General features: G+C 47.9%; 1 protein-coding gene across 2 annotated transcripts; it reads left to right on the top strand.

The window, feature by feature from the left end:
* The first annotated feature begins 555 nt into the window (after window positions 1-555).
* LIPG (lipase G, endothelial type) lies at window positions 556-26740 on the top strand. Of its 2 annotated transcripts, XM_025365227.1 has the most exons (10): window positions 556-930; window positions 3833-4014; window positions 5966-6145; window positions 7123-7234; window positions 13068-13289; window positions 17089-17331; window positions 18069-18189; window positions 19166-19384; window positions 22381-22485; window positions 26116-26740. In XM_025365227.1, exons 1-10 carry the CDS (start codon window positions 834-836, stop codon window positions 26135-26137), a joined length of 1503 nt encoding a protein of 500 aa, XP_025221012.1. In that variant the 5' UTR covers window positions 556-833; the 3' UTR covers window positions 26138-26740. The 2 variants fall into 2 exon arrangements, with proteins under 2 accessions (XP_025221012.1, XP_025221013.1); XM_025365228.1 differs by lacking the exon at window positions 13068-13289.
* The last annotated feature ends 782 nt before the right edge of the window (window positions 26741-27522 follow it).

Below are 27522 nucleotides of genomic sequence, written 5' to 3'. Positions count from 1 at the left end.
TCCGCCAGCGCCGGCCACAGCTCACAGCCCCTTAGCTCCGCTGGGTTATTGTGCGGTCGCGCCTTCTGCACCTGTTGCGGCCTTCGCTAGGCGGGAGGGGAGGGAGAAGAGGAGGACCAAGGGGATGAGCAGGTGGCTCTCCTTTGACGGACTCCCGGCCCCGAGCGTGGGTAGACCACTCCCAGAGTGTGGCTCTGCGCCTTGGAGAGGGTGCTCTCCTTCTCCAGGGATCGCGTCCCCAGCGGACGCAGGGTTTCGGGGAAATGTCCGTCTCCGCCACTTGGGGTGGCAGGGGCGAGAGGAGGATCTGGAGGTCCGGAGGAGGGCAGTGGGAGAAAGCTGGGGCTGCTGGAGTCGCAGCTGCCGGCTGAGCGGGCCGGGGAGGAAGCGGGGCTGAGCGTGCGGCGTCCACGCGCTGAGTGTGCAGCGCTTTCATTCAAACTTTCTCCAGTCTCGGTTCCGGCGTCAGCAAGGTGTGACCAATCAGAATCCAGAGACGGGAATAAATTATGCAAATCACCATCTGGCGATGGGTCAGATGACTCCCATACTTTTAAAAACTACCTCTGTAGGAGCGTGACAGCAGCGAGCCCTTGCTTCCCGGCGGCTCAGGACGAGGGCAGATCTGGTTCTGGTGCAGGCGGTTCACATTCGCTTCCTGCCACCGCCCGCGGCTCCGTGCCGCCAAGTTTTCATTTTCCACCTTCTCCGGGTCCAGCCCCCCAGCCCCTGGCCGAGAGAAGGGTCTTACCGTCCCGGATTGCTGGAAACACCGAGAGGTGGTTTTTGTTTTTAAAACTCCTGTTTCTGGGGAGGGGGTGTGGCGGGGCAGGATGAGCAACTCCGTTCCTCTGCTCTGTTTCTGGAGCCTTTGCTGTTGCTTTGCTGCTGGGAGCCCCACACCTTTTGGTCCAGAGGGACAGCTGGAAGGTAACGTGCATTTATTTTTATTCCCCCCAGTCACTTCTCTGTGCTGGGTCCCCTCTGTCTTGCTGATTCTTCAATCCCTCCTTGTTCCTATGAAATTCTTCCTTTCCCACTGTGCTGCCCATTTTCTTCTCCAGTCCGCCTTGGAGTCCACTTGTCTCTCTGCGTGTCTGATGGGAGCATCCCCGGCAAGTCATGCAAAAGGCAAAGGCTGGCAGGCTGCGCTGGCTTTTGCCAGCCCTCTCACCCCCACCTCCTTCCCTCAGACCGTGCTGGTGCTGTCCAGCCAGCCGACCGGCCTGGCAGCAGCTCTGAAACCTTGTCCTCATGCTTGAACCTGGCGGTTTGAGAGGCAAGAAGGTTGTTAGAGCTCTGTCTGCTGGAGCTGCCTTTCAATCTTGTTGTAGGTGTCTTGAAAGTTCAGGTGGCAGGGTAGCTGGCTTTGGCTTGATTCGTGCTTGCAGGGAGTATCTGGTGGGTCACTTGTGCTTAGAAGCTGCAGGGCCTATTCCCCCAGGTTGCCAGCCTTTTCCTCTTCAACACTCTTGTGCTCCCCCGACTCTTCCTCTTCCCACTTTTCCTCCCTTTCCTCCTCCTGGCATTTAGCTTTTCTTCCTTTTGGGTTCTCTATGGCAGCCTTTTCCAGTGGCAGCTTGCCCTAGGGGAGCCAGAGTCAGTCAGCTCTGGGGGAGTCAGAGTCAGAGTCAGAGTCAGAGTGAGAACTAAGTCAGCTGATTAAGCAGTGGAGGGCTGGGGAGCCCCTAAACTGAACCCCATCATCTCATTTTCTAGTCTGCTGAGGTTGTGCCAAATGGTCTGTGTCCACTTATGTATGTGTGGGAGGGTTACTGTGAATGAATGGAAAGCTTTCCTTTACTCAACATGTTTCCAACTCTGGTGCTAACTAGAAGCATTGTCTGGGGGCAGGTCTCATCTCTGGCTCCTCACCTGTAAAATGCTAAAGTTCCTTTTAACTTCTGTGTTCTGGGCCTCTGAGTATGTGTGAGTCATTTCCTCCATTCCAAAAAGTATTTACTGCATACCTACTTAGTGTCAGACACTATTCTGGGAGCAGGGGAGAGAGCAGTGGACAAAATAGATGGCAATCTCTGCCCTCGTGACACTTACATTTCAGTGGTGGGAAGACAGACAGTGCACTGATTAAAATACCAGTGGTGCTCAGTATTATGGAGAAAAATCAAGCAGAGGAGGAAGGTGGGGGATGCTGGTGGGGGAAGGTGGCACGATTTTATGATGTGGTCAGGGAAGGCCTTTCTGGAGAAGCTAACCATTGAGCAAAGAGCTAAAGGGGGTGAGAGAAGGAGCCATGAGGACATCTGGGTGAGGAACAATCAGAAAGTCCCAGAGGCTGAAGTGACCCAGGCCAAAGTAGTAGGAATGCAGCTAGAGAACTTTGGGGTCAGAGCGGTCAGATGCTAAGAGGAAGAGTCTTTGTCCATATGCGGGTTTATCCGCAGATCTGTCTCAGGAAACCAGGAGCCTCCTTTTCTCCTAGATTTCCCCATCTGGCCTCTGCGTGAGTGGCTCTCTGGGTAGAAGGTGGGGAGTTGCTGAACTCATTATGTCCGTGGTTCAAATTTCTGCTGGTTGGGGCTTTTGTTCATTACTTTCATGACAGTTAACCTGATTTTCGCTCATGTGCATTTAGCAGCATTTTCTGGAACCTTATCCCTCTTATATCTGCTGCCTTCTTCCCCCCTCCCTCTCCTTTCCCTCCACCCTCTCCACCGCTGTATCTCTTTCCTTTTGGTATCTTTTTCCTTTTGCTTCTTAACTCTGAGATAAATTAACTCCAAGATGACCATTTGGCATCTTTCCCTGCTGGGTGATAGGAGAATTTGATACTCTAACGTCCTAGCCAGTTATCCAGTGATGCATGCCAGGATGGCTGAAAGAGCACTGGGTGGGGTCCATTTATGACTTTCTGAAACAGTGTCATGATGACAGCACCTACCTAGTGTTAAGCCACAGGGGCCATCAGTGACATGAGCTGCACTTTGGGAGCAGGGCCGTCTCCGAGGTGGCACTGTGCATGAGCAGTAAAGCTGGAAGGGGGGATTTTTGTTGCTTTTAGGAGTTTCTCCATGGCTTTAGTCACTTACTTAACAAACCAGATGAATGCCTGGCACATGCCACCATTAGAAAGGGCACTGAGGATGCCTGAGGTTCCCTAGATGGGAACACTAGGGGAAGCCTATTTTCCAACAGGTCAACAGCCTCTTGCCTCCAATTCCAAAATCCACAATCTCTCAAAATTGGAAAATGTGTTTGGTAACTTGTTTGGCAGCAAGACCTGGCCTTACCTGATCTGAACTTTTTTGGCAGCAAAAAGCCTGAGATAACAGGAGGCTATTGGTTATCTTTATGTTTGCCCTCAAATGTGAGTGGTTATGTATTTCTCTGCAGAAATTTTAGGGTGTTTGATCCAAGGGGAATAGCCCAGGCCCCACTGAAAGCATCATATAATATATGGTGTATGCTCCATAATGCCTTTCTAAAATCTGAAAACTTCTAAATTGTGAAACTCACCTGGTTTCAAGCATTTCAGAAAAAGAATTGAGAACCTGTGATCTAAAAGTAGGAAGGAAGTAGAACTCCTTTTGATAGGAAAGAAGAGGGAAAAGCCAGAGAGAGATCTATTTATTTCAGAGTGACAGTAATTAATACTAGTGACTAATTAATACTCTTTAAGTATAAATGAGATGAACTTTTAAATAAAATCTTCACAGTTTTTGTGGGAGGTGAAAAGGGAACATTCAGCAGATGTAAAAAGTGAAATCCAGATGGCTTAAGCAATTTGCTCACGATTGAACTAGAATCAGACTCCAGGTCTCTCACTCCCCAAGTCTGCTAGATGCACCTATGCTCTGTTCTGTCTCCCCAGATGAGCTCCACAAACCCAAAGCTGTACAGACTGAGGTCAAACCCTCTGTGAGGTTTAACCTTCGCACCTCCAAGGACCCAGAGCATGAAGGATGCTACCTCTCCCTCGGTCACAGCCAGCCCTTAGAAGACTGCGGTTTCAACATGACAGCTAAAACCTTTTTCATCATTCACGGATGGACGGTGAGCCCGGGGAGGGAGCTCTGTGGCTTTATACAAGATTTGATTCCCTTTGTTTTGGTCAATTAGAAAGAATTCTGGTGTTTCCAGATTCCAATCCCTCTTCCCCCCCTTCCTTGTGGGCTGCTTGTATTTCAGACAGCTGTGAAGAATGTAACGGGCATTCACTAAGGGGCAATCTGGACTCCAGCAGGGTGGTATTAATGCTGGCATACAACGGGCTTTCAGAAAGTGGCTCTCCTGAGGGCAGCAGCCCAGCTCCACTGGCTCTTAAGGACCCCTCTAATTACACTTAATTACGCTGGTCAACCACTGCCTGGAGGGGGCTGTCCTGCCGTGAGAGCTGAGCTTGACTAAAGCAACTTGACTGGCTCCGAGAACCTATGAGTAGCCAGCTGGCCTGGATTGCCGGCTGCCCTTGGCATGATGCCCTCCTGTTTGCATAGAGATAGCCCAGTTTAAAGGCACTGGGGCTCTTTATGTGCTCTAGCTGAGCAATTCACATTGAAAAGCTCATGACAAACTTCAACAAAAAAGGGCTTTAGTGCTCAGCTTCAGAAGCTTTTGACCAGCCAGGGATTTATTCATTCATATAATGACAGTCTGTAGGGAAATGGCACTATGAAGTGAGCAGATTTCTGCCTGGGCTAATTGGAAGGGAACAGTCCTCCTCTTAATGATGAGAAATTCGTATCTGTTACATGCTTTTGGGGTCTTTAAGTCTGTCATCCATGGTTGAGGTCAGGGGTAGGAGAGGGCAGGTGTCTGCCTACCTAGTTGAATGAAGAGATGATTAAGAGCCTGTCTAACCGTGCTCATCACACAACCTACAATCAGAATCATATGTTTGAATCTTTTTAAGGCACCCTGTCAAAATGCAAATACAAGCTGCCTGCGACTTACAAATGGGTTGCATTCCAGAAAGTTCTTTTGTAATCTGTTTGGAACTTGAAACAGCAGTTTCCCATAGAAGCAAGATTGTAAATGGTGTTTGGGTTCCCAGGCTGGGCACAGAAAATCTATTTATTTGATAATGTGCTTGTGGATAGGTTTACAACTGGACCTAGTCGCCATTTATAACTTTGTTTCTGTGGGAAAATATGTTCTCAGTTGTAATTTGGGATTCCGGGGACAGATTCTCCCTACTCTGGGGTCGGGAAGGACGGCAGAGATGGGTTGTGGGAAGGGGTCATTTGTTAACTCTGCATTCACCTAGGAGACAGCATCTCCCTGCATCTCTAAGAGAGAAGCTAATTCTCCAGGACAACCCTCCCCACTGCCTTTGAAGGATGGACCAGGCCACTTGCCTGCCTGTAACAGGGACTCAGACCAGCCTCATGCCAGTATCACCCTTAACACTTATCTACAGTGGCCCCAACAGACAGTGGGGCAACAGCATAGGACATTAGCTAGGAAAGTTTTGATGGGAAATACTGGGGATGTGAAGAGCAACGGAAGACAAATACCTGCATAGTGATTCTGCCTGTGCTGGTCCTGCTCATGTGCAAATGTCTGGTCCCCGAGCAGCCAATGTGCAGGCTCTAAAATTGTCTGGGGGCACTGGGCATGGTGGCTTATGCCTGTAATCCCAGCACTCAGGGAGGCCTAGGTGGGAGGATCGCTTGAGCCCAGGAGTTCAAGACCAGCCTGGGCAACATAGTGAGACCCTGTTGCTGCAAAAAATTTAAGAATTACCCAGGCATGGTGGCGTGTGCCTGTAGCCCCAGTTACTCTGGAGGCTGAGGTGGGAGGAGGATGGCCTCAGCTTAGGAATTCGAGGCTATCTTGAGCTGAGATGGTTGTCAGTGCACTCCAGCCTGGGCAACAGTGAGACCCTGAGTCAAAAAAAAAAAAAAAAAAATCGGTTGGAGAGAGGGTCATATAGAACGGAATTTCATATTTTTTAGGATTTCTGAAACCAAGAATAAAAAATAACTTCCACTTTTCTCTGCAGATGAGTGGTATCTTTGAAAACTGGCTGCACAAACTCGTGTCAGCCCTGCACACAAGAGAGAAAGATGCCAATGTAGTTGTGGTTGACTGGCTCCCCCTGGCCCACCAGCTTTACACGGATGCGGTCAATAACACCAGGGTGGTGGGACACAGCATTGCCAGGATGCTCGACTGGCTGCAGGTACTGGGGGATGACAGGGAGTCTCCTGTTGCCAGCAGGATCTCAAACCCCAATCTTCTTAAGAAATACATCTGTTGTCATGAACTTCTGGAGTCTGATAAAAATCTTTGAGATTATAAGTTTTATTGAATTAAGTATTGCCTGGAATACTTGAAAGCTGGGACTTTTCAAGAGCCTTTTAATTATTGATAGATCTCTGGATTTTTCCTGATACTTTTGCGGAAAATTGGCCTTGTGGGTTGTTCCTTCCTGTCTTAGAAACAGATACCCTTAGGCTGGTTGGGGATGGCCAGGAACCAGGCCAAGCTTGTGATCTGAAATTCCTACAGAGCCTGCTCTCGTCTCTGAAGCATGGCTGTGTTGAGGGTGGGGAGGGGGTTATTTCAAAGATGCAGCCTAATATGTCTTTTTTTAATCTCGGTTCACTGCAACCTCCACTTCCCGGGTTCAAGTGATTCTCCTGCCTCAGCCTCCCGAGTAGCTGGGACTACAGGCGCCCGCCACCACGCCCGGCTAATTTTTTGTATTTTTAGTAGAGACGGGATTTCACTGTGTTAGCCAGGATGGTCTTGATCTCCTGACCTCATGATCTGGCCCGCCTAGCTTCCCAAAGTGATGGGATTACAGGCATGAGCCACTGCGCCCCGCCTCTTCACCACCACGCTCCCCTCTCTTAGATACTGCCGGAAAGAACAGGAAACATGTAGGGAACAGCCACATAGGCAGCCTCCAGTCATACCCTCCACCCTGCCCCCGTGCTTGGCATTTTCAGTGCCACCGTGTCCTTTTGGCCTCCCCTAAACTGACTGTGACCCACACATGGGGCATCACCAGCAAAGCCAGTGGGGCCCTGGGGAGTCTCTGTGCCCACAGCCCCCGCATCTCCTCCTATACCGTGATTGAGTTGTTGAATTGCTGGTGACTCTGGATCTCCCGACCCTGCTCTTCTGCTCACATACTTTGGTGACTTTCTGCAGGAGAAAGATGATTTTTCTCTCGGGAATGTCCACTTGATCGGCTACAGCCTTGGAGCGCATGTGGCTGGGTATGCTGGCAACTTCGTGAAAGGAACGGTGGGCCGAATCACAGGTGAGCTCCGCTTCCATCACCAGTAGCCGGTGATTGCCGGGCTCCCTCAGCTACACTGAGCCAGAATGCTCCCAAATGAGGCAGCGGAGTGAATCATAGAGAGTTAGCTTTAGAAGGAACCTGGAATGCATCTAATTCAAAACCTCCCAAATGTTCTTTTTAGTCACAAGAACCTTTTTTTTTCAGATTGAACTCGCACAGGTTCCCAACATATGAGACATGGAGAGAGAGGGGGGTGCTGTGGGTGGTGGGGTGGGTATATGGCGGGTTGTGTTAGCCTTGCCAGTGTGGGCTTTCTCCTTCCCTGGAGGCATCTCAGAGTCTCAGAGCACCAGGGAACACAGTTTGAAAACCATGGGTCTGGTCCAACAGGTGAGGAAACAGATAGAGAGAGGTGAGGCAACTTGCCCAGGGGCAAACAGCTAACAACTCAAGAGCAGAAGCTGGATGGAGTCCTGGCCCCAAAGCTTTTGGGTGTTCACTTCAGGTCTCCACCCAAAGACTCAGGGGAAAAGAATGAATAGTAGATTTTAGTTTGAATTCTGCCTCTGATTTCTATCTTGTCTCGCAATAGCCTCTTTCCCATGTTAAGGTAGCATATTTATGAATGATAGCTACCAATTTAGAACGGGTGGTTCAACTTGGTAATAAAAGGAAACTTTCTGATATTGGTCCCCAGGGGGTCAATAGAAAATTGAATTTTCCATGTTGAAAACTGCATCTTAGTGAGCTTTTAACATGAGAGTTTGGATTAAATCATTGAATGATTGTGAAAAGTGTCAAAGGTTTTCTTTCTCATTGATGGGCCCCTCAGGTATATACACAGAGCTTCCCCTATGCTACAGTTTGTTGCCCTGAACTTCTATTGTCCTTCCAGCATCATTTTATTTATATTTACCCCTAACTTCCCCCTTACTCCCAAGACTCTAAGGGTGATCACCTAGAAGGAAAGATGTGAACAATTCCTTGTCCTGCAGCATTTTCATTTTAAAACAAAACTCAGGTTGGGTGTGGTGGCTCACACCTGTAATCCCAGCACTTTGGGAGGCCGAGGTGGGCGGATCATTTGAGGTCAGCAGTTTGAGACCAGCCTGGCCAACATGGTGAAACCCTGTCTCTACTAAAAATACAAAAATTAGCCAGGTGTGGTGGCGGGTGCCTGTAATCCCAGCTACTTGGGAGGCTTAGGCAGGAGAATCGCTTGAACCCAGGAGGTGGAGGTTGCAGTGAGCCGAGATTGTGCCACTGCACTCCAGCCTGGGTGACAGAGAAAGACCCTGTCTCAGAAAAACAAAACAAAACTCAGGCAGAAGAGAGTCCTTAGCTAAATAACGATTTGGTAAAGGTAGAATTTCAGATTTCAGTGACAAGCTGATATGGTAGAATTTTAAAAAGAATATTTGTGAAGTTTTCCTGGCTCTCCTGAATCCTGTCCCTGGGCTTGAGTCTAGTATGTGCGTGCACACACATGAACATGCATGCACGCAAATGCCTGTTGATCCAATGATTTGATTCATCCCAGCTTGAGAGCTTTATTTTTGATTTCCAAGACTGCGGGGCTTGAGCTGCCCAAAGTGGGCTATGCTTGTGTGACCACCCATGACTGCCTATTAACCCCTTGCTGGTGCAAAGCAGTTTGACCTGAAGCTACTTGGGTTCCATTTTCTGAGCGCCTCTTCCTAGCCCCTGAATGAGAGGTGTGATATTTCAGATCCAGGCGGCTGAGTTCAAATTTCAGCAGACACCAGAGTCAGGCCCAGGATGTCAGTAACAATGACACACTACAGATCTTGCCTTTCTCTATTTCTAAATCTGAAATGAGATAGGGCTAGGGACGGAACTTTCCAGTTCTTTCCCCCTGCCTGTTTGAGTGGCATCTGCTGGGGTGAGGGCTTTTCTCCTGAGGATGGCAGGGGAGCCAGGCAGAATGCTAACTAGTGCTCTGGGACGTTTGCATGGAGCATGATGCCCACATGCCCTGAGCATAGCCCCTTCCCTCTGGCCTTTTTCTGTAGAGCAGGGGCCTGGCCTCTGTCCAGTTGCCAAGCAGCACCCCTGACACATGCTATTGTGTATGTCTGTTGGGGGAGGCTATGTCCTCTTCTCTCCCCTTGGTAGACTTCTCATGGACCTGTGGACCAGGTGATCACAACTGGTAAGAGGACAGATTGAGGCTCGCATAGGGTCCTGCGTCCAGTGATGCCACTATGCCAAGGCCACCAGGCAGTCCTTAGCCTGGGCCTTGCAAGGGAATATCTGAACCCCAATCTTGCTTGGACCAGAGGGTGTGGATGGGGGTTTGCTAGAGTTTTACTTTCTTAGGCTTCTGAGAGAAGCCTGTGATATACTAGGAAAGAGGTCATATATTTATAATTGAACCTGTGCCTTGTTTGCTATAATCAGGTAAGCAAGCAGATGAATTTATTCAAGAAATGCATCCATGTGTGCAGGCTAGATGCTAGCTAATGTTAAATACCTCATGTGTGGCTGGGCGCGATGGCTCACGCCTGTAACCCCAGCACTTTGGGAGGCCGAGTTGGGTGAATCACCTGAGGTCTGGAGTTCAAGACCAGCCTGGCCAATATGATGAAACCTCGTCTCTACTAAAAATACAAAAATTAGCTGGGTGTAGTGGTAGGCGCCTGTAATCCCAGCTACTCAGGAGGCCGAAGCAGGAGAATCGCTTGAACCCAGGAGGAGGAGGTTGCAGTGGGCTGAGATCGCGCCATTGCACTCCAGGCTGGGTGACAAGAGTGAGACTCCATCTCAAAAAAAAAAAAAAAGCAAAAATAAAAACAAACAAACAAACAAAACCTCATGTATGACAGCTGCTTTGTGCTATCTCTGAGCCACATAGCAACTCTGAACATTCTACAGAGGGTGAAACTAGGACTCAGTGAGTAAAGGGCCCAATATCCTGGGCCCTATAAGTAGCAGAACTGGGACTCCAACCCATGCTGTCAGATTCCGGATCCCATGCACCTCACTGCTGTGCCATGCTGCCTTTCTTCTGCAGACAGAGATAAAGTGGCCAGGCATGGTGGTGCATGCCTATAATCCTACCTACTTGGGAGGCTGAGGTGGGAGGATCACCTGAGCCCAGGAGGTGGAAGTTGCAGTGAACTGAGTTTGGGCCACTGCACTCCAGCCTGGGCAACAGAGGGAGACCCTGTCTTAAAAAAAAAAAAGTAGCTGTTGAACTACAGCAGGCCCTGCCCTGCCAAGCCAGAATGCACAGCCCTGGAAGTTTTGCATGCATGCATGTGTGTGTGCTCCATTTGCTGGACAAAGCGACTTTGAGGAATCTATGACTGAATGGAAGAAGCGGGAGCTCTCTATCTCCCCTTTATTTAAGGAGGCAGTTCTCCTGGTCATTCATTCCTAGTTAAAAAAGTTAAATGTGCCACTGCGCCCCTGAATCTGTGGGCCATTGATATGTGTCAGGGACAGTCAGAGCAGGGCAGGCAGGCTCTGGCTGGGGAGGTGAAGGCCCAGCCTTGCTGCCAGCCAGCCTGTGAAACCCTGTCAGCTGCCCGCATTCCTCCAGTACAGCCTGGTTTCCATGGCACTGACCGTCTGGTGGGGACCTTTGTTCACACCGAGTAAAGAGCCTCTCTCTTGTATTGATTGCAAAGCAGAATGTTGCTCTCTCTTTCTCTTTCCTCCAGGGGACACAGGGAGAGGCTGCTGTGTCAGTAATGTGGTCCTTGCGGCCTCTGAAATGGGTAGTCATTGGTTATTGTGGGAGGACGCTGCTTTTGTGCCATCTTTCTTTTGGGTCCTGGGCTAGGGATGAACCTTCAAGCAGCCTGGGCTCCTTTTCTGTCTTGGTCACACATAAAGTTATCTAAACTTGGCTGGACGTGGTGGCTCACACCTGTAATCCCAGCTACTCAGGAGGCTGAGGAAGAATTGCTTGAACCCAGGAGGTGGAGGCTGCAGTAAGCCAAGATCGCGCCCCTGCACTCTAGCCTGGGTGACAGAGCAAGATTCCGTCTCAAAAAAAAAAAAAAAAAAAAAAAAAAGTTATTTAAATTTATGGAAACTATTTAATGTTTCAGCCTCTACCAGTTCTCATATGAGTAATGAGTTCTGCAAGTTGACCGTCCACTCTAGACAGTAGCTCTGCCTCTTGTTTATCCTGAAGCTGCCATCTCAAAGTCTCCTGATAGGCTCCCTGGTTCTAATGTGCTGGGGTCTGGTGAACATGGTTGTTACCCATGTCCTCCTTTCAGGACTCTCATTGGTCACATGCCCTCCCAGCCTTGGTGTTTTGAGGCCAGGGTTTCTCAGCCTAGGCAATATTGACATTTGGGGCCAGGTAAGGTTTTGGTGTGTGTGGGGGGTGTGTGTGTGTGTGTTGGGGGTGGATTGACTTCTGTACTGTAGAATGTTTATCTGTATTCCTGGCCTGGCCCTGCTAGATGCTAGCAACTCTCTCCATCAGAACGGGGGCAACAAAAAGGTCTCCAGGCATTGCCAGATGTCCCCTGGGGGGCAAAGCCACTTGTAGTGGTGAACCACTGTTCCAGCGGCCCTTCCTTTCTGGCACATTTCATCTCTTAACTTTCTCCAGGTCCTTCCTATGTGTCTGTGGGGCAAAGATGCGTTCTGGTTGGGTTAAATGTGGTTCCCACAATCACTTGGGCTTGGTAATAGTAGCTAATACTGATGGGAACTCAGTCTCTTAAGATCTCACATGGACTGTATGAATTAAGGTATAAATTCAGGTTCTATTTTATAAATGATAGTGAAACACAGGGAAGTTTTTTAATATTTTGCCCACAGCATACCTACTTTTAGGATCATCTGGGGAATGAATATCTATTTCTAGGAGCCATAATTCGTAACTACCCACTAGAATCTCTAGGAGTTCAGGGACTTGTGAATCTGCATTTTATACTTTGCAAGTTCTTTTTTGGAACGGTTTTACGTTAATGCAGTTTTCAAATCAAAAGATGGTGAAAAGTCTCTCTTACTGCTCTGCTATCTGTCCATTTCCCTTACCCACCCTCTCCCCAATGTACCTGCATACGGGTAACTAGTTGCTTGTGTGACCTTCCAGAATTTTTTGTAGCTGTATGGTAGAATTTAAATTTGACAAGCTCCCAGTTTCAAATATGAACCAGTGCTCTCAACAGTGCCGCTTGCCTGCTCAACACAAAACGTTTGGAGGCAGAAAGAAAGATTTTCTCATTGTGGCTGCAAAATAGAGGAATTCTGGAGGCCTGATGTATGGATTCTCAGTGTGTTGGGTATCCTCTTCTCTCTCACCATTCCACCCCTGGGCCTGACTCGTAACTAAAGGAAGGGGAAGAATAAGTTCAGATACAAATAGCTCAGTTTAGGGAGACTGGATTCTCCTTCCAGAAGGATGTAGGCAGCTTAGTTATTCTGTAAAAATTCTGCTAAAATTAAGGACGTGAAAGGTGCTCAGTGGCAGAATGAATGGGACAAATGGCTTAGTTTTAGGCAGTCTGAGTTCTTTCTAGAACTGCTTCAGTTTTAACAGGAGCAGTTCCTTGGAGCTGTGTGGCAGCATGAACCTTATAGCTAGTTTACGGGGTTTGGTTGAGGTGTCGGGATACATGAAGGCTTCAGAAGAAAGTATAAATTCCATAACAATAGGATTTAATTTCTGCAATGATGTCTTGGGGTCACTTGCATATGGAAATGGGTTTCTTACTTTCTTCCGTGCTTTCCACATCTCGATTCTCCCAGCTAGATTCAGAAGGCATCTTCTTCATTCTGCACACCCAGGCTTAACTTGTAATCAGGACTCACTGACTTTGTGTACCTGACAGAGCTGTTTTGGGGCCTTGTTCTGCTGCAGGTTTGGATCCTGCCGGGCCCATGTTTGAAGGGGCTGACATCCACAAGAGGCTCTCTCCTGACGATGCAGATTTTGTAGATGTCCTCCACACCTACACGCGTTCCTTCGGCTTGAGCATTGGTATTCAGATGCCTGTGGGCCACATTGACATCTACCCCAATGGGGGTGACTTCCAGCCAGGCTGTGGACTCAACGATGTCTTGGGATCAATGGCATATGGAAGTGAGTTCCCTGTTTTCTGCTTTGTGTTCGACTCAGTTTATCCCATCTCCTTCTAAATCAGCCGAGCCTTTAGCGCTGCAGGCACTACGTGTTCACTATTCTCATCTCCTGCCACAGAGGCCTCCAACACTGTGTTTAATGTTTCTTGTTGTCCTCCAAGACTAACCGACCCAGTGGTTCCTGCTCTACTTTCCCATGCTTTAAGGTCACAGTTATTATTGATTAATTTCTTTTCTTTTTTTTCTTTCTTGTTTTTGAGAGGGAGTTTTGCTCTTGTTGCCCAGGCTAGAGTGCAATGGTACAGTCCTCGGCTCACTGCAACCTCCACCTCCCTGGTTCAAGCGATTCTCCTGCCTCAGCCTCCCAAGTAGCTGGGACTATAGGCGCACACCACCACACCTGGCTAATTTTGTGTTTTTAGTAGAGATGGGTTTTCACCACGTTGGCCAGGCTGGTTTTAAACTCTTGACCTCAGGTGATCCACCTGCCTCAGCCTCCCTAAGTGTTGAGATTACAGCATGAGCCACCGTGCCTGGCTGATTAATTTCTTTTTATGACAAAAAAGAATACACACGTTTGTTGAAAAAGAAATCAAGCATTATAGACTTGCATAAAGCAAAAGTGCACTCCCACTCCCACCCCTACTTCCACTCTTCAGATGTAGCCAGTATAAATGCTTTTGTGTGTATCCTTTTGTTTTTTTTCTTTGCAAATTAGTTGCATGCATATTTTCCTCCAAATCACATTATTCTGCAACTTTATTTTAATTTTAATTTTTTTCAACTTTCTTTTTTTCCTGTAATAATATGTTATGGATATTCTTTTTCTTTTTTTAAAGACAGAATCTTGCTTTTTTTTTTTTTTTTTTTTGAGACTGAGTTTTGCTCTTGTTGCCTAGGCTGGAGTTCAGTAGCGTGATCTCAGCTCACTACAACTTCTGCCTCCCAGATTCAGGCAATTCTCCTGTCTCAGCCCCAGTAGCTGGGATCATAGGCACCCACCACCATGCCCGGCTAATTTTTTGTATTTTTAGTAGAGACGGAGTTTCACCATGTTAGCTAGGCTGGTCTCGAGCTCCTGACCTCAGGTGATCCACCTGCCTCGGCCTCCCAAAGTGCTGGGATTACAGGTGTGAGCCACTGCACCCAGCCAGAATCTTGCTATGTTACCCAAGCTAGAGTGCAGTGGCTATTCACAGCTTACTACAGCCTTGAACTCCTGGGCTCAAGCTATCCCCCTGCCTCAGCCTCCCAAATAGCTGAGACTACAGACATGTGCCATTGCATCTTGCTATTATGGACATTCTTAAATATCAGAGCACACAGATTTACTAACAATATTTTTACAGGCTGTATAATATTCCATAGCATGGATACACTCTATTTGAATTTTTGGTAACATTTTAAAGAAGCAAGACCATTTCACTTAAGTTTTTTCCATTCACTTAACATTTTTCTTCTTCTTCTCCTTCTTCCTCACTATGTTTCCCCGGCTGGAAACAAGCAATCCTCCTGCCTCAGCCTGAGATTACGGGCGCAAGCCACCACACCTGGCTCCAAAATTTATCTTCTGAATGCTTGAGCCTGTTCTCAGCAGATTTGGGCTGAACTGAATTTGCTAAAGCTGAGGGGTAGGGCAGTGACCAATTTTGGGGGGGTTTCTTATCCTTTTACTGCCTTGGCTGCTGACAGCATTTCCTGTCTTGACCCCAGGCAGCTCCCTCCACTCTGATGCTCTGCCCTCCACATGTCCTTCTCTGTTGCTCCGTCTTCCCCTGTCCTAGTTTAATCCAAGTAGCTCTGCAGGGTTTGGAGGTCCATGCAAGGGGAGTTTACTCCCTCCTCAGAATATAGGATGATGGCTTTCTTTTCTTTTCTTTTCTTTCTTTCTTTCTTTTTTTTTTTTTGAGATGGAGTTTCGCTCTTGTTGCCCAGGCTGGAGTGCAATGGTGCAGTCTCTGCTCACTGCAACCTTCACTTCCCAGGTTCAAGTGATTCTCTGCCTCAGCCTCCCAGGTAACTGAGACTACAGGTGCCCACCACTATGCCCAGTTAATTTTTTGTATTTTTTTTTTTTTGAGACGTACTTTTGCTCTTGTTGCCCAGGCTGGAGTGCAATGGCATGATCTCGCTCATTGCAACCTCCGCCTCCCAGGTTCAAGTGATTCTCCTGCCTCAGCATCCTGAGTAGCTGGGATTACAGGCACGCACCACCACACCCAGCTAATTTTTTGTATTTTTAGTAGAGATGGGATTTCTCCATGTTGGTCAGGCTGGTCTTGAACTCCTGACCTCAGATGATCCGCCTGCCTCAGCTTCCCAAAGTGCTGGGATTACAGGCGTGAGCAACTGCGCCCGGCCCCAATTTTTTGTATTTTTAGTAGAGATGGGGTTTCTCCATTTTGGCCAGGCTGGTCTCAAACTCCTGTCCTCAGGTGATCCACCCGCCTTGGCCCCCCTCACGATTACAGGCGTGAGCCACCACGCCCGGCTAGATGATAGCATTTCTTAAGGCTGCTGGTGCCATTGAGGCAGGGTTGGGGGTGGCTTTGCCAAATTTTTCATAAGATTCCAGAAATTATTTGGGCCAGAAAATCCAAATTGTATGCCTAACTTTGTAACCAACTGTCTGTAAGACCCTGAGCAGATTACCTCACCCCTGTGGACCTTTGGGTCATAATCTTTAATTGAAGCCATTGGACTAGAATGGAGTTGGTAAACATCTTCTTAAAGCATCAGCTAGTAAATGTTTTAGGCCTTGCGGGCCGTATTGCCTCTGTTCCAACTCTGTTGATGTAGCATGAAAGTAGCCACAATAATACTTAAACAAATTAGAGTAACTATTCCAATAAAACTTTATTTACAAAAACAGGTAGCCAGCAGGCATGGTGTGGTGCACCTGTAGTCCCACCTATTTGTGAGACTGAGGCAGGATGACTGCTTGGGCCCAGGTGAGGATCACTTGAGCCCAGGAGTTTGAGGCCAGCCCAGGCCACATAATGAGATACTGTCTATAAAACAAAAACAAAACAAAGCAAAAAAAAAAAAAAAAAAAGAGGTAGCCAGTCTGCAAGTCATATTTTGCTGAGCCCTGCATGAGATGCTTAGGATCTCATCCATTTGCAACATTCTGTGGCTGTATAGCCCTATTGGGAGGTAGTGACTCCTGCTGCACAGCTGGTCTGCATCACTCTACTTAGCACTTACTATATGGGCTTTCTTGCTCTTTATTGCTTTGTGTGTATTCGTGCTGTCTTCCCACCAAGAGAGTGAACAGTTAGGCAGCAGGAATGGCCTTAAATTCTTCTACATCTTAATGGGAGCCTAGCACCTTCCTGGACATTAATTAAGCATTACACAGGCTGGGTACAAGGGCTCACATCTGTAATCCCGGCACTTTAGGAGGCGAAGGTGGGAAGATTGCTTGAGTCCAGGAGTTCAAGACCAGCCTGGGCAATGTGGTGAAACCCCGTATCTACAAAAACTACAAAAATTAGCCAGGTGTGGTGGTCATGTGCCTGTAGTCCCAGATACTGGGGAGGCTGAGGTGAGAGGATCACCCGAACCTCAGAGGTTGAGGCTGCTGTGAGCGGTGAGTCATGATTATCCCACTGCACTCTAGCCTGGGCAACAGAGTGAGACCCTGCCTCAAAACAAACAAACAAGCAAAAGTATTACATGAAAATACTAACAGTGACAATGAACAGCTATCACTGATGAGGATTACAGTATTTATTGTTTGAGTGTCCAGTCGTCAAGAAAAGCTCATCCTGCATGCTTTCTGTCTCTCCCACCCCTAGCAATCACAGAGGTGGTAAAATGTGAGCATGAGCGGGCCGTCCACCTCTTTGTTGACTCTTTGGTGAATCAAGACAAGCCAAGCTTTGCCTTCCAGTGCACTGACTCCAATCGCTTCAAGAAGGGGATCTGTCTGAGCTGCCGCAAGAACCGTTGTAATAGCATTGGCTACAATGCCAAGAAAATGAGGAACAAGAGGAACAGCAAAATGTATCTAAAAACCCGGGCAGGCATGCCTTTCAGAGGTAACCTTCAGTCCCTGAAGCATCCCTGAGGAAGGCCCTTATACCTCCTTCTTAATACCATGCTGCAGAGCAGGGCACGTCCTAGCCCAGGAGAAGTGGCCAGCACAATTCAATCAAATCATTGCAAATCAGATTACACTGTGCATGTCCTAGGAAAGGGAATCTTTACAAAATAAACAGTGGGGACCCCTTTTGTGATGTGGCTATCAGTCCATGATCACAATATCAGTATCTTAAATTTTTATCTTGCATTTAACTTTCTTTCTTTTTTTTTTTTTTTGCATTTAACTTTCAAAGCTGTTTCATATTTGGTTTCTCATTTGATCATCACAAGAAACATAAGGCAGATGAACAGTGAACCAAAATGACATGTTACATTTTTATAATGCACTGCAAAATCACAAGGTTTTCTGGGTACTGTGGGTATTATTTTACTGTGAGGAGGTTGAGGCTCAGAGAGGTTAATACCTTGGTCCTTAATCCAGGGGCATGTAGTTAGAAAGCAGCTAAATGAAAATCCTCAAAAGATATAACCCCCAAGCACAGGGCTCCTTCTTCTAGACTGCAGTGGCCTCTTATGGCATTGGACAGAACAAGAGCAGATGGGGGCTGCAGGTTGGGCTCAACCAAAAGAACACTAGCCCTAAAATCTCTGTGCTGGGTGACTCAGTTTGGGTTGGGGTGTCCTGTGATGACAAGCAAGGGTTACAAGCATCTTTGTTCTGCTATCTCTGCAGTTTACCATTATCAGATGAAAATCCATGTCTTCAGTTACAAGAACATGGGAGAAATTGAGCCCACCTTTTATGTTACCCTTTATGGCACTAATGCAGATTCCCAGACTCTGCCACTGGAAATGTAAGTCATCAGTTTCCCTTGCTGGGTTTGGGATAGAGAACAGATTGGTTTGAGAATGAGAGAGCACAAGGGAGCATGTGAACAAGTGCAGCATGCAGGAGAGTGGAGTCTGACTGCTTGGGGAGGAGCCAGGTGGTCTGGCTGGCCTCTGCAGTCCTCCTGCTGCACCTTCTCTACCAAGCTCTGACTCAGTGTTTCAGGGAGGAAAGTTCCTGGGATGAATCAGCATCATGAGAAGCTGCTAGATCAGCGGCTGGATCAGCTGGGCAGAAACTGCTGTTTCATTCCAGGCAATGCCTGATGAGGCTTCAGGCAATCTGGAATTTCATAAACGTCATCCCTGGACCTTTCCTAATGATGTGGCTATGGGAGGGGTGCATAGCGATCTGTATATATTTGTTGAGTATCCACCAGGGACAAAGCGTCATGCCAAGTAATGGCATTGTGATGAAACATCATCAAAGTAGCTCACTTTTCAGGGCTCAGGGTCTAGCTGGGAGACCAGGTTTGTACATGCACATGCATACTTACACACAGATGGGGCAGGGCAGATGAGGCCAAGCCAAATGAGAGGGACAGACAGGAAGCAGCTAGGAGTTCGGGGGAGACAGATGCCTGTGGGCTGAGCGGAACAGCGCACTTGAGTGGGGATGTGACTTCTCTGTGTTTTCTTATTGTGTTCTTTCTTGGTTCTGTATTTTCAGGAAGTAGCATAAGTGGGGCGGAGGGGGTGCCCAGGAATGGTTTTGATAAGAAGCTGGAGTGCTGTGGGCAAAGTTAGTTCAGCCCATGTGGAGTACACCCGAGCTTCCATCTTGGTCCTGCCGGTGGGAGGTGGAGGGTTAAAGGTGGGGGAAGGACTCACACTGTCTCTCTCCTGTCTGTGTGGGGTTGTTACTGCCACTGTGTCACCCCACACAGTGTGGCAGTTTTCTAGCTGTCAGGGGAGTGAGATCAGCTTCTCTCCAACTTGTAGAGTGGAGCGGATCGAGCAGAATGCCACCAACACCTTCCTGGTCTACACCGAGGAGGACTTGGGAGACCTCTTGAAAATCCAGCTCACCTGGGAGGGGGCCGCTCAGTCTTGGTACAACCTGTGGAAGGAGCTTCGCAGCTACCTGTCTCAACCCCACAACCCCGGACGGGAGCTGAATATCAGGCGCATCCGGGTGAAGTCTGGGGAAACCCAGCGGAAGTAAGTGCCTCCTGCTCCTTTTTCTGCCTGGTGTAGGTGGGGAACAGAAGGCCGTGCCTCTGCCATTTCCTTTCCTTTGCTGCATCCACCCTCAATCCTTCCCTCCAGCATGCAGGTAAAACCTCAAACACCTTTGCAAGGACAAGTGACTTCCAGATCAAGCCTTCTATCAACTGTTACGCATCTCATGCCCTGAACATAGGCCCTCGGGGAGAGGGGTGGGCCAGTGGCGGCAGGAATTCAGCCCTGGCCCTGTTTGCCAGGCCTTGTGTCAGCCTGGAGGAGGGGGACTTCTCTTGGTCCAGGCTTTTTAGGAGTGCTGCCTTGTTGATCTGTTTACTGTGGGGTCCATGCAGACAAAAGGCTTTGCTTGCTTCTGACCAGAGCAGACTGGAGTATCATGTCCAGGGAGCCCCCATGGATGAGATCTGTGGGAGGAGCTGGTTTTCCCCAGCATCTGATTTTCAGAGCATCATTAACTCTCTCCTTCAGAGGTTCTAAGTCAAGGATGTGGGGCTGTGGTCCTAACTGCAAGTCACAGAGAATCCTCTGTGCCATGCTAGCTGGCAGTTTCCCATTTCTTTTAACCCCAAGCCTAGCATAAAAGATCCAGACCTTTCTATCAGCTCCTAACACCGTGCCTTGACTCCCTGAGCAGGCTTCTTTCTAAACAGAAGCCAGGGAAGCCTGCGAGATCTTTGTCAAGAAGGGAGAGTTTCTTTAACCAAGTCCTTCAGCTGACCTCTAGAGAGGTCACTGCCAGCCTTGGCATGGGATGAGGCAACTGCCTCCCTCTTTGTCCCTCCTCTGGCATTTTCTCCATTATAATTCCTGCCATGTCTGGTTTACATTCATCATCTGTGGCACAGCTTGGCAGCAGAGGGAAGTGAAGTGGAGGCTTGGAGCCCTCAGCTGAATGATTCTAGTCTAGAAACCTGTGAACTGGGGGTGGTCTAGACTGTGTATCTTTTTACTTCTCTTGGCCCTTGCAGGTGCAAACTATACCTATGGGTGTGATAGCAGGAAGATGATCACTTATAAATAAAATATTTCAAATAAAATAAACACCAATTAAATCACCATTGAGACTTAAAAATATAAATAGTTTTCCATTTGGGTTTAGATATAAGATTTTTAAACGTAAAACATTATAGATACAGTTGAAGCCCCTGTGTCCTTCTCTGCTCTACCCTTCTTCTTTCAAACCAAATATAACTAATATTTCAATATTAACAAATGTTAGTGTGTTTCCTTCCATCATGTTTTTATACCATTAGTACTTTTTTTTTTCTTTTGAGACTGAGTCTTGCTCTGTTGTCCAGGCTGGAGTACAGTGGCACAATCTTGGCTCACTGCAAACTCCGCCTCCCGGATTCAAGTGATTCTCCTGCCTCAGCCTTCTGAGTAGCTGGGATTACAAGTGTGTGCCACCATGCCCAGCTAATTTTTGTATTTTTAGTAAAGATGGGGTTTCGCCATATTGGCCAGGCTGGTTTCAAACTCCTGACCTCAGGTGATCTGCCTGCCTCGGCCTCCCAAAGTGCTGGGATTACAGGTGTGAGCCACCGCGCCCAGCCCCCTTAGTGCTTCTGTTTGTATACATAAACAATGTATAGAATTGTTTTGGTTGCTTCTGAATTTTACATGAGTGGACATAATATTTTACAATTTGATTTTTTCATTCTAATATTGTTTGTGAAGTTTATCCAAAACATAAAGATCTAATCTATTCTTGTTTAACTCTGTATGTAAATCACCATTGCACAAATAGTTTTGCCATTGTTCTGCTGAATAAGTTAAGTTGTTATTGATTTTTTGTAGTTACAAATGGTGCTGAGATGAACATCCTCTGCACTTGCCTTGTGCACATGTGTGTAAGGGCTGTTTTTCAGCATGTGTTCTAAAAAGTGGAATTGCTGGGTTGTAGTATATGCATTCTCCAGCCTGAACAGATATTATTAAATCTGTCTCCAAAGTGGTTGAACTAATTTTCCATCTTAATTATGGATGAAGGGTTCCCTTTTCCCTCCTTTTCATCCATATCTGGAGGGACGTTCTTGTCATTTTGTTAGGTGTCAATGGGCCCCCTGCTGTTGTTTGAATTTGCATTTCCTGATTGTGCGTGAGATAGGTCATGTTTTTATATGTGTTTAAACATATAGGTCCTAAGGTCCTTAGGGCTTCCTGGGAAAGGTTCTTAAACTGTTATGAATGGGGCTTTTGTCCTGCCTCAGCTCCAGGGTCAGGTGCCCCACACACTTAAGGATTATGTGGTCACGCTACTCACACGCCCCCGAGGCTGCGTGGGGCAGCTGTAAGTTACAGGGAAATGGTTATTAGGCCCTGATTCTTTCTTGTGAGTCTTGGTTGTCCATTTGCTGAGTCTTTGATTTTGACTTGCAGCTGAGTTGCAGTTGCTCTTGCCAATGGATATTTACAGAGCACTGGACTAGAAGTACTTTGAATCACTCCGTTCAAGTTTACGGTCTAGTGGAGGAGTCAACTACAGAAATCAGCAAGCAGTTTCACATAGGGCATAAGGTTTTAAAATAAAACGTGTTTTTTGTTTTTGTTTTTTTTTTTTTTAACTCTATGTTGCAAGAAGTAGCAACACTAACAAAAGCAATATTTATATAAGGACATACTTTGTAACCAGTTGAAAGGCCAAGGGAGGGTTAGGTTAATGAGGGCTCAAGCAGTCAGGGAGGCTTTCGAGAGGCTATGGCCTTGACAGGCAAGTGGCCTTTTGGATAGACAGAGGGAAGCAGGTGGGAGAGGTCTGGCTGAGGCTGCATGAGGCTGAATCATGGAAGCTTCAATGTGAGACACAGTTTAGAGTCCCTGCAGTAGCGATGGGGAATTCTGAAGGCTTTTGAGTCAGGGCATGGCATGAAAATTTCACCCCTGCCTCCTCACCCATCTGCCTTGAATCCAGAAAGCACAGCTGGATTCCCCCTAAAGTTCTGACTACATCAATGGTTTCTTTTCCTTCCTAGACTGACATTTTGTGCAGAAGACCCTGAGAACACCAGCATATCCCCAGGCCGGGAGCTCTGGTTTCGCAAGTGTCGGGATGGCTGGAGGATGAAAAATGAAACCAGGTAAGCAGGACGTTTTCATGTGTTCCACCCAGGACATGTTGACGTGATGATCTCCTAGCATGTGCTGGGGATGGATCTGGGTGCTAGGGACATAGCATGAACAAAACAGATAAAAATCTCTTCAAGAAGCTGGGCCAGGCATGGTGGCTCACTTCGGGAGGCCGAGGCAGGCAGATCACCTGAGGTCAGGAGTTTGAGACCAACCTGGCTAACATGGTGAAACCCAGTCTCTACTACTACTACTACTACTAAAAAGCTGGGCGTGGTGGTGCATGCCTGTAATCCCAGCTACTTGGGAGGCTGAGGCAGGAAAATCGCTTGAACCTGAGAGGCGGAGGCTGCAGTGAGCTGAGACCGCAATATTGCTCTCCAGCCTGGGCGACAAGAATGAATCTCTGTCTCAAAAAGAAAGAAAGGGCTGGCTGCAGTGGCTCACGCCTGTAATCCCAGCACTTTGGGAGGCCAAGGCAGATGGATCACGAGATCAGGAGATCGAGACCATCCTGGCTAACACGGTGAAAACCTGTCTCTACTAAAAATATAAAAAATTAGCCGGGTGGGGTGGCGGACGCCTGTAGTTCCAGCTACTTGGGAGACTGAGGTAGGAGAATGGCGTGAACCCGGGAGGCGGAGCTTGCAGTGAGCTGAGATCGTGCCACTGCACTGCAGCCTGGGTGACAGAGTGAGACTCTGTCTCAGAAAAAAAAAAAAAGAAAAAAAAGAAAGAAAGAAGGAAAGAAGCTGACCTTCTGCAAGGAGATAAAGAAGCAAGTGAAATACTGTAGATATGATGTTGGAAGTGTTAATGTCTCTTCTGCATTTTGTCCTGCCTCAACCTGTAGGGGTTCATTGCACATGACCCTACTGGCATGAGATTGTCTCTGTAACTAAGTCCCTGGGTTGGTGCCCCTGCCTGCCATCTTTGAAGTATCTTTTTTTTTTCCTTTGAGACAGGGTCTTACTCTGTTACCCAGGCTGGAGTGCAGTGTCATGATCCTGGCTCACTGCAGCCTTGACCTTCCCAGGCTTGGGTGATCCTTCCACCTTTGCCTCCTGAATAGCTGGGACCACAGGCACATGCCACCACACCGAGCTAATTTGTGCATTTTTTGCAGAAACAGGGCTTCACCATGTTGCCCAGTCTGGTCTTGAACTCCTTGGCTCAAGTGATCCGCCTGCCTCGGCCTCCCAGCGTGCTGGGATGACAGACGTGAGCCACTGTGCCTGGCCCCTGCCATCTTTGATTGACATCTTCTCTGTAATAACTAGAGCTGTGGGAAGGTGCCTAAGGGCTCCTAACTTCCTTTGGCCACTATGTCAGGGTTGGGAATGGGGTGGGAGACAAAGAGAAGCACAAAGCATATTCTCCTTTCTTAGGTTTTCTAGAACTCAGGTGAGTGTGGGCCTAATTCTCCCACACACTTTTTTTTTTTTTTTTTGAGACAAAGTCTAGCTCTATCGCCCAGGCTGGAGTGAAGTGGAGTGATCTTGGCTTACTACAGCCTCTGCCTCCTGGGTCCAAGCAATTCTCCTTCCTCATCCTCCCGAGTAGCTGGGATTACAGGTGCCTGCTACTATGCCTGGATAATTTTTGTATTTTTAGTCGAGACGGGTTTTCGCCATGTTGGCCAAGTTGGTCTCAAACTCTTGACCTCAAGTGATCCGCCCACCTTGACCTCCAAAAGTGCTGGCATTACAGGTTTGAGTCACTGTGCCCGACCCCAATCCTCTGCCTTTTTGAGAAACAGAAATGCTCATGTATGTGGAGCTAAGTGAGACAAAAGGGTTGTCATGCTTCACTATCCCCTTGTCCCATGCTGCAATCCATGATTTCAGATGTGAGGAAGGCCCATCTCCTGGTGTGAGGCAGTGGGCTCATCCTGGGGAACCAGCCACGTGCCTTCTAAGCCGAAACACCTGCTGAGGAGGAAGGGGACTGTCTCCCCACACCATGCCTGTCCCCACCCCTTGCTCTAACCAGGGTACTAGATAATAATAGTGCTGTGGTACACCTAGCACTTAGCTTGGGCCCAGCCTGCACCCAGGGACTTACATAATGATGTTTATCATCAACCCCACTAGGCAGGGATTGTTATCCCTGTGTACAGATGAGGAACCGGGGCTCAGGGAGATGAAGTTTCTCTCCCAAGGCCCTCAGCGCTGGCAGAGGGAGTTGAAGCAGGTCGGTCTACTCCAAAGCCTGCGCTCTTGAGCACCGAGGCTCCATGTGCTCAGATGAATCACCTCGCCTCTGTCTGGGTATCAATTATCAGGCAGCTGTGCCCATGCTCCAGGGTCCCCTGTGATGAACAGTTTGCCACCCCCGAGGCTGGGCTGCATCCCAGCTGCTCTGTCTCCTGTTTAGGAGCTGAACATGACCACAAGCACCATCATCACAGGACTCGTGCCATCTAATTAAGGGACTCGGTCTAGTGTAGGCTTATATGATTTTCTACTATTATAACAATTGTAAATCTTTATGTATTTAAATATATACATTTCAAAGTGTTTCCACATATATTAACTTCATTGATCCTCCAGACAACCATGTAGATTGGACACACCCAGAAAAGATGGCTAAGGAAGGCTATTCTTTTTTATTGAGACAGGGTCTTGCTCTGTCACCCAGGCTGGAGTATAGTGGCAGGATCACAGCTCATTGCAGCCTCGACCTCCCTGGGCTCAGATGATCCTCCTACCTCAGCCTTCTGAGTAGCTTGGATTACAGGAATGCGCCACCATGCCTGGCTAATTTTTGTATTTTTTGTAGAGATGAGGTTTCACCATGTTGCCCAGGCTGGTCTCTATCTCCTGGGCTCAAGTGATCTACCTGCCTCGACCTCCCGAAATGCTGGGTTTGCAGGCATGAGTCACTGTGCCAAGTCAGGATGGCTATTCTTCTGATAAAGGCTAAGATATTTATTCTTCTTTCCCACTTTGGAATTCATATACCTGAGAACTCTATGACTCACCCTCTCACTACTAATTTTAGAAAACAAGCTGTCCTTTCCATTTCCCTCAAAAACAATAGGAGCCCAAGTAATAAATGAACATTAGGAAGTCATAGCATCATATGTAACATGTTCAGCATCCTCCCTCCTGACATGGATGCTGTTCACATGTTCACTGATAAGGAGCCTGAGATTCAGAAAGGTTCAGTGGTTTGTTCACGTAACTGAGACTAGAATCCAGGTCTCCCAACTCTCAGTCTTGCCCCCTTCCTGCCAATACGGTGTCTCTCTTGTATTTCTAGATCAAGGCAAGGAGGATGCTTTGATGGTTCTCCCCATACTTGTGTGTCTGTGATTGTGTGTGTGTGTGTGTACGTGTGTGTTGTGAGTGGATATTGTGCTAAATATGTAAATGCGAGAACTGTGATGTACTCAACTCAGGGTCCAGAGAGTGCTGTAGCATGATGTTTCTCAAAGTGCATTTGTGGCTTCTCAGGTTAGGGAGAGAAGGCAGCACTCAGGACCTTGTCCATTTCTTCTGAAAGGAATACAGGTAAAATAGTCCTATGGAGTGTCAGAAAGTTTGGCCTTGAGGTTGACAGAGCACACCCTGAATACAGGTTTGCATGTTTGCTGGTGCGTGAGCTAATGAATGCCACTGTCACACGGTTTCTTTCAGTCCCACTGTGGAGCTTCCCTGAGGGTGCCCTGGCAAGTCTTGCCAGCAAGGCTGGAAGACTGCCTGCTATCCAAGCACACGGAGGAGAGTTACTGCTGAGGACCCACCAATGGGAGGATTCTTCTCAGCCTTGACCCTGGAGCTCTGGGAACAACTGGTCTCCTGTGATGGCCGGGATTCCTCGTGGGAGGGGACTGTACGCTGCTATAGCTCTTGCTGCCTCTCTTGAATAGCTCTAACTCCAAACCTCTGTCCACACCTCCAGACCACCAAGTCCAGATTTATGTGTAAGCAGCTGGGTGCCCGGGGCCTCCCGTGCACACTGGATTGGTTTCTCAGTTGCTGGGTGAGCCTGTACTCTGCCTGACAAGGAATGCTGGCTCCGAAGAGGCCCTGTGTAGAAGGCTGTCAGCTGCTCAGCCTGCCTTGAGCCTTAGTGAGAAGTCCTTCCAATGGGAGCTGACTCTTGTCAGAATGGCAGGCCTGGTATCTTGTTCAGACCCTGACTGTTGGGGTTCTCATGGGTTGCACTGACCACACTGGTTACATCTTAGCCATTCCGTCCTGCTCCCCAGCTCGCCCTCTGAAGCACACATAATTGGCTTTCTTATTTTTCTGTTGTTCATTTTTTTTTTTTTTTTGGAGATGGAGTCTTGCTCTGTGGCCCAGGCTGGAGTGCAGTGGCGCAGTCTCAGCTCACTGCAACCTCCGCCTCCCGGGTTCACACCATTCTCCTGCCTCAGCCTCCCAAGTAGCTGGGAGTACAGGTGCCCGCCACCATGCCCGGCTAATTTTTGGTAATTTTAGTAGAGACAGGGTTTCACCGTGTTAGCCAGGATGGTCTCGATCTCCTGACCTTGGGATCCACCCACCTCAGCCTCCCAAAGTGCTGGGATTATAGGCATGAGCCACCGCGCCTGGCCTGTTGTTCATTTTTTAATTGAGCAAATGTTTATTGAACACTTAAAATTAGTTAGAATGTGGCAGTGGATATATTACTGAGCCTCTCCATTTGGAACCCAGTGGAGTTGGGATTTCTAGACCCTCTTTCTGTTTGGATGGTATATGTGTATATGCATGGGGAAAGGCACTTGGGGCCTGGGGGAGGCTATAGGATATAAGCATCAGGGACCCTGAGGCTTTAAGTGGTTTCTATTTCTTCTTAGTTATTATGTGCCACCTCCCCTGTGAGTGACATGTTTGATCACTAGCAGAATAGCAAGCAGAGTATCATACATGCTGGGGCCAGAATGATGGCTGGTTGCCAGATGTAACTGCTTTGGAGCAAATCTCTTCTGTTTAGGGAGATAAAAGGTATGACATATGTAATACACATCTGTGTACACAGAAACCAGCACCTGCCAGACAGAGCTGGTTCTAAGATTTAATACAGTGCTTTTTTCCTCC

This window comes from Theropithecus gelada, chromosome 18, assembly GCF_003255815.1.
Source record: "Theropithecus gelada isolate Dixy chromosome 18, Tgel_1.0, whole genome shotgun sequence".
Classification (NCBI taxonomy): Eukaryota; Metazoa; Chordata; class Mammalia; order Primates; family Cercopithecidae; genus Theropithecus; species Theropithecus gelada.
The sequence above is the reverse complement of the archived record's forward strand: the minus strand, read 5'-3'. Positions and strand labels throughout refer to the sequence as shown.